The 5141-nt window shown below is 51.0% G+C and overlaps 2 protein-coding genes; both read right to left on the reverse strand.

Moving 5' to 3' along the window:
- Nucleotides 1-418: 418 nt before the first annotated feature.
- On the reverse strand, nt 419-2849 carry CHC_T00003061001 (hypothetical protein). XM_005714886.1 is given in 2 exon segments: nt 419-602; nt 603-2849. The coding sequence occupies 1 exon segment, from the start codon at nt 2847-2849 to the stop codon at nt 603-605; it is 2247 nt and encodes a 748-aa protein (XP_005714943.1). The 3' UTR covers nt 419-602.
- Nucleotides 2850-2994: 145 nt separating this feature from the next.
- Nucleotides 2995-4895, reverse strand: CHC_T00003062001 (hypothetical protein). The gene is made up of 4 exons (XM_005714887.1): nt 4360-4895; nt 4137-4281; nt 3236-4055; nt 2995-3065 (listed from the first exon to the last, which is right to left on the reverse strand). Exons 1-4 carry the CDS (start codon nt 4893-4895, stop codon nt 2995-2997), a joined length of 1572 nt encoding a protein of 523 aa, XP_005714944.1.
- Between the last annotated feature and the right edge of the window lie 246 nt (nt 4896-5141).

Here is a 5141-nt window from a genome sequence, read left to right on the forward strand (position 1 = left end):
CCGGGGAGAAATCGAAAGCGTCTATCATCGTTCTATTTCCAAAAGTGATGCAGTTGACCTTGGTATTACTTTCATTCTCAGATGAGTCCAGAGAAATACGTAAATGACGAAAAGAGGCTGTCACGAGAGAGGCTCGTGGATATGGTTTGCCAACGGCCACAAATGGTGAAGGAAAGTTGTATTCTAAGATAGAAGGTGTCGTGCGGCACACAGGGCAGAACAGAGTTGTCCAGGCCTGACATACTGTGCGGTCCATCGTGTGTTCTGGGACGCGAAAGTAGGCAGAGAAGCACGTCACGTCTAGCCTAGGACAAGTAGCACGCGAACGTCAACAAACAGATTTGTGTGTTGCAACCGCAACCCCGATTTGGTTGACTATTGCGTCGCTGGTAGGGTAAACATATTGCGCGAATAGAAGTACAAAGACGTTCACCCAGCACAAAACATGAACCTTCAAGAAACTTTGTCAGAAAGTCCGTGCGATGAAAGGCAGTCGTCCACGTTCAGAAACTTTATCCAACAGGAGCCGCTTCACTCTACAACTACTTAGTCTTGTCGCCATTGGTATCCACACGAACGGCACTGCTCATCTTCTTGTTCAGTTACATGTCCCGTCTGATCACATCCTCATCAGAAGTGTCGTCGTTATCATACCCAACCCCACTATGCTGCCTCCGGTCCAACCTGTCGAACTGAGCTTCGACCAAAACGGCGCCATCGCTAATTGCACGTCTATGAGTTGCATTCTGGGGGCGTCCAGTATCAGCCACACGGTCTTCCCACTCTGGGTCGTCTCTGCCTTCACTAGCCAGAGGGCCTTGTTGGCCCGGTCGTCTTGATGGGCGGCGCCGGTCAGGAATGGGTTGGTCTTCGCCATTATTGCGTGCTCCACCATTGTTCACCCATTTGTGGGTCATTTGCGTAGATGACTCCGGACTCTCCGCTTCCGCTGTCTTCACTCCTTCTACATCCAGTTCTGTGTCACTGCCAGCGCGCTTGAGAACACGCATTCGTTTCCTCCGCGCACCCCATGAGGAATGGAATGCATGTCGTAACATTGCGCCATTATGACCAACATCAAAATTGAAACCGGAGAATAAATATTCCCTTTCACCCCCAACAACGAAAGTAACCGGTGCAGCCGCTGGAGTTCCACGTCTACTCGGATCGTAGCTTGGTGTTCTCGCCATTGGCATGGGAGACTCTCCAGTAATCTGTTCTCTTGTCTTGCCGGACCGAATGAGTTCCTGGACGAGCATTTTCATGTTCGGACGGCGGCGCCGTTTGCTATATTTCCATAGTAGAGCAGGACTGACGCAAAGTACCGGACATAACAGTGAGACAAGCCAGAACTTTGGGTCCGCAAATACCCGATGAACCACTGCATAGAGTGGAGGAGAGAGCCTGCTAGTCAAAGCGACCGGTCTCAGCGAGAAGAGAGATCCCACTACAAACCATGAAAAAAATGAGACAAAGAACAAGGACGCTGAAAGCTTTGTCCAGGAACTCTGGTACACAAGTAGCATGACATGTACAGTGAAAATCACTACCGAGAATACGACTGTGCCGAATGCCCACATTCCCAGCATCTGCCCACCGGCCTGCGGAATGTCACCAAAGCCCCAGAAGCAAACAAAGAACACTACAGCTGATTGCCATATTGCTGAGAGAATCCAGCTCAAAAAGACGCGAAAGTTGTACGCCGTGTTTCTTTGCCCCTTTGAATAGATTTCAGGGAAAGCAAGCGCATATTCGGCAGTCAATTCCTGATCGAATATACCGAGGACAATGGGAGGAAGCGATGCCAAAAGCAAATTGTAAAGACCCCCCATCCAGGGATCCAAGAGAGGCTGACCTGAAAATGCTGAAAAGGATGCCCAATAGATCTCACAAAGAGTCAGCGCCGCATTTCGGTATATTGTGAACAAGACCATTTTTGAGAGCCGTTTGTAGCTCCATCTGCCATGGACTAGCATTAGACGCCCCAAGAAACGAAACTGACCAATAGAGTAGTCTGAGGCCAGTTTGGCCTCTTGCCCTTCCAAGCCCACAATTCCCACCCCCACATGGGCCGCTTGAATCATACCGACATCATTAGCGCCGTCTCCAATAGCCAAAGTAACTTTGTCCTTGTCAAGCCGGCGGACCAGCTCGACAATCTCAGTCTTTTGCTTCGGACTCACACGGCAAGCGATGACTGATCGAGCCATGTTTGTCACTACCATAAACCGTTTCTGGAGTTCCTCTTCGAGAGCGTAATGCAATGTTTGTCCGTCAATGACCAGGCCAAGCTTTCGTTCCATTGCTGGATCTGTACGCATGGCGCTCCACCTGCCAAGTGCCCGGTCAAGCTGCGCAGCTGTATCTTCGAGATTGTCCTCATTGATGATCACGACATCCATGCCTTCGTCAATGGCGCCGCATGACAACCCAATATTAATGGCTGTCTCTTGTTTGTCCCCGGTTAGTACCCATACCTTGATGCTGGCTTGTTCCAGCTTCTTTAAAGTCTCTGGAACACCATCTTGGAGTTTGTCTTCGATAGCAGTCGCACCCAGCAAGGTAAGATCACGTTCGATTTCGTCAACAACTGCAGCAACTTTTTCTTCACGATCGATTAACTCGGAATTCGCGTGCCGATATCTTCGATGCCAATCTTGAAACCAATCGTCATCAAGATCTGCATAGGCAAGACAAAGAGTGCGCAATCCTTCCACTGCGAATTCATGAAGATGCTGCTCAGTGACATCGGGTGACTGCCCTTCAGCCAGTCTCGCAAAAATGATGGCGTCTGCGCCCTTTGTGTAGATCCTTAGCTTGCCATCCAGATCTCGAGTTATCACGCTCATCCTCTTTCTCGTGGAATCAAACTCGATTGTTTCCACTAAATCATGTGTCTCGCTTCGTCCGAATACATCAATAACTGTATCACGATTAGACCTTGATAAATAAGTGAAGCCTAGAATACGTGCTGCATTCACTAGTGCCGCCTCGTCAGGAGATGACGCTTGATAACTGATCACTCCCGAATTGTTGTTCGACCCATTCAGAGAACTTAAATTTCGCTGATTCTCATCTGCTGCGCTAGCCCCTGTGATCGTTGAAGCCGATACAAGAGAGGAGGATTGGCGCGCCCTGTTTCGATGGGCCTGACCGTCACTATCTTCCCCTCCTTCTGCTGCTGCTCGTTGTCGCCTTCTCCGCAAGCGCCTTTGTCGAATAGCGGTGCTCCCACTGCTGGCATCCCCCACCTCATCAGTATTTGATGCGCTTCGACTTCCGTCATTGTCCATTGCTGAATCTGCAACAACAGAGTGGCAAATCGAAAGCAATCGGAAGGCCGTTTCTGCCGCTTCGAGTTCTTCAACGGAGAAATTACGAACCGCAGAGGATTCTGCACCAGCCTGCAGGGCTTCCCTCAAGTCTTGAAGACTCGTCGCTCCGGCGCTTGGCGATGTACCCATTTCGTAGACCCTTCCTGCGATAGAACATTTCTTGAACTCCATGCGATTCGCCGTCAAGGTACCGGTCTTGTCTGTGAAAACGTGATGCACCACGCCAAGTTCTTCATTCAAGTTCGAAGTTCGCACCTCCGTGCCAACGCCGGTCTCTGGGTCCACGATGTTCTGATCGTGTTCTATGAAATACACTTGGAACGCTCTAACGATCTCCATGGAAATATACAACGATATAGGGATGAGAGCTGAAAATGTGATGAAAAACGTGAATAGGCGGAGAAAGGCGTCTTTTGGAGTGCAACCATCATCTTCGAAAAGGTACCACGCAAATCGACCCTTATCTTTGTCAAACAAAACATTGCATGCCTGTGCTGAACGGATTGTTAATGCTACCACAATGCAAACTTGCAGCAGAACCGTGAGAAGATAGTGCCTGTTTGTTTCCCTCTCGAGACGCGAATTCTTTCGTGGTCTTGGTTTCACGTTTTGCATCAATTTTGTGTCCCTGCCAGTGTTCACAACAACGCCCATGACCCAATCTGTATTCCTAACGGAGGAGCCACGAATGAGGAGATTTTCGGGCCCGAGGGAGACAGGCTCGTTCAAAGCTACCCGGGAGGATGGAGCTGTATCGTCACTGTCATCGCCATCTATCAAATTGGTGGCAATCGCAGGAACGCTATGGAGGACCATTCGTCCAGTAAACTTGTACAAGCGATCGTTCGGAGCTTCGCATTCAATTATACCCTTTGTCAAAAGAGCAACCGATTCTGTGCTGAACGCGGCGCTTATGGCCTGTGGCACAACCTTAACTTTGAGGTTGCTTTCGCCGTCCAGTTGTTTTGTTTCGATGTACGCCAAACCATCGTCAGTAGAAGATGCAACGATAATAATATCAGACGGCAAGTGCTCCTTTTCATATACTTTGATGACATCGCCAACGCGCACGCTAGCCCATCGATCCTCCGGTGCGCGGCTGCCAACCACGTGGGTGACCGCTTGATTTACGCGTCTATCCTCGCGATATCGATGATAATCCTCCAGAGTTTCCTTCACACCCGATATAAGCACAACGACAGCCAGGACCCAAAGCGTGGAATAACGGCCGACAGTAAAGATGGGCGTGACAGCGTTGATGGTGTAGCCAATTCCAACGACAAGAAAGTAGGCGTTACTAAAGCGAGAAAACTGTTCGAACAGAAACATAGGAATAGCGCTCCAGAGCGAGTACTTAGTCGTTGAAACATAGTTGCTGATAAAATGCGAATTCTTGGTCTCATCATTAATATGAACAACTCGGGATGCAGGGTCTACATGGCGCCTGCGAGGCCGTCCAGGCCCTGGCGAGGACGGGCGGTGGTCGGATTTATCGTCATCGTCTCGATCGGCGGGTGCTCTCTTTCCGCCAAAGCCTGTGATAGTGGCCAGCGAGGGCATTCTCCTGACGCGCTTCGCGGCGGCGGCGGCGGGGCCGGCGATGCCGGCTGCGCGGGTGACAGCGCGCTCGCCGAGGGCCGAGGCGCGATGGAGGGACTTGTCGGCCATGCCGGCGAGCTCGCGGGCCGAAATCTTGGGGAACTTGCCGGCCGACGACTGCTGGTCCGCAGCGCGCGGGAAGGAGGCGGCCTCGTGCTGGCGCGTGCGCTCCGCGATGAGCGCGGCGTCGGCGTTGCTCAGCATCAT

Source organism: Chondrus crispus, genomic scaffold (genome assembly GCF_000350225.1).
Source record: "Chondrus crispus Stackhouse genomic scaffold, scaffold_17, whole genome shotgun sequence".
Taxonomy (NCBI): domain Eukaryota; phylum Rhodophyta; class Florideophyceae; order Gigartinales; family Gigartinaceae; genus Chondrus; species Chondrus crispus.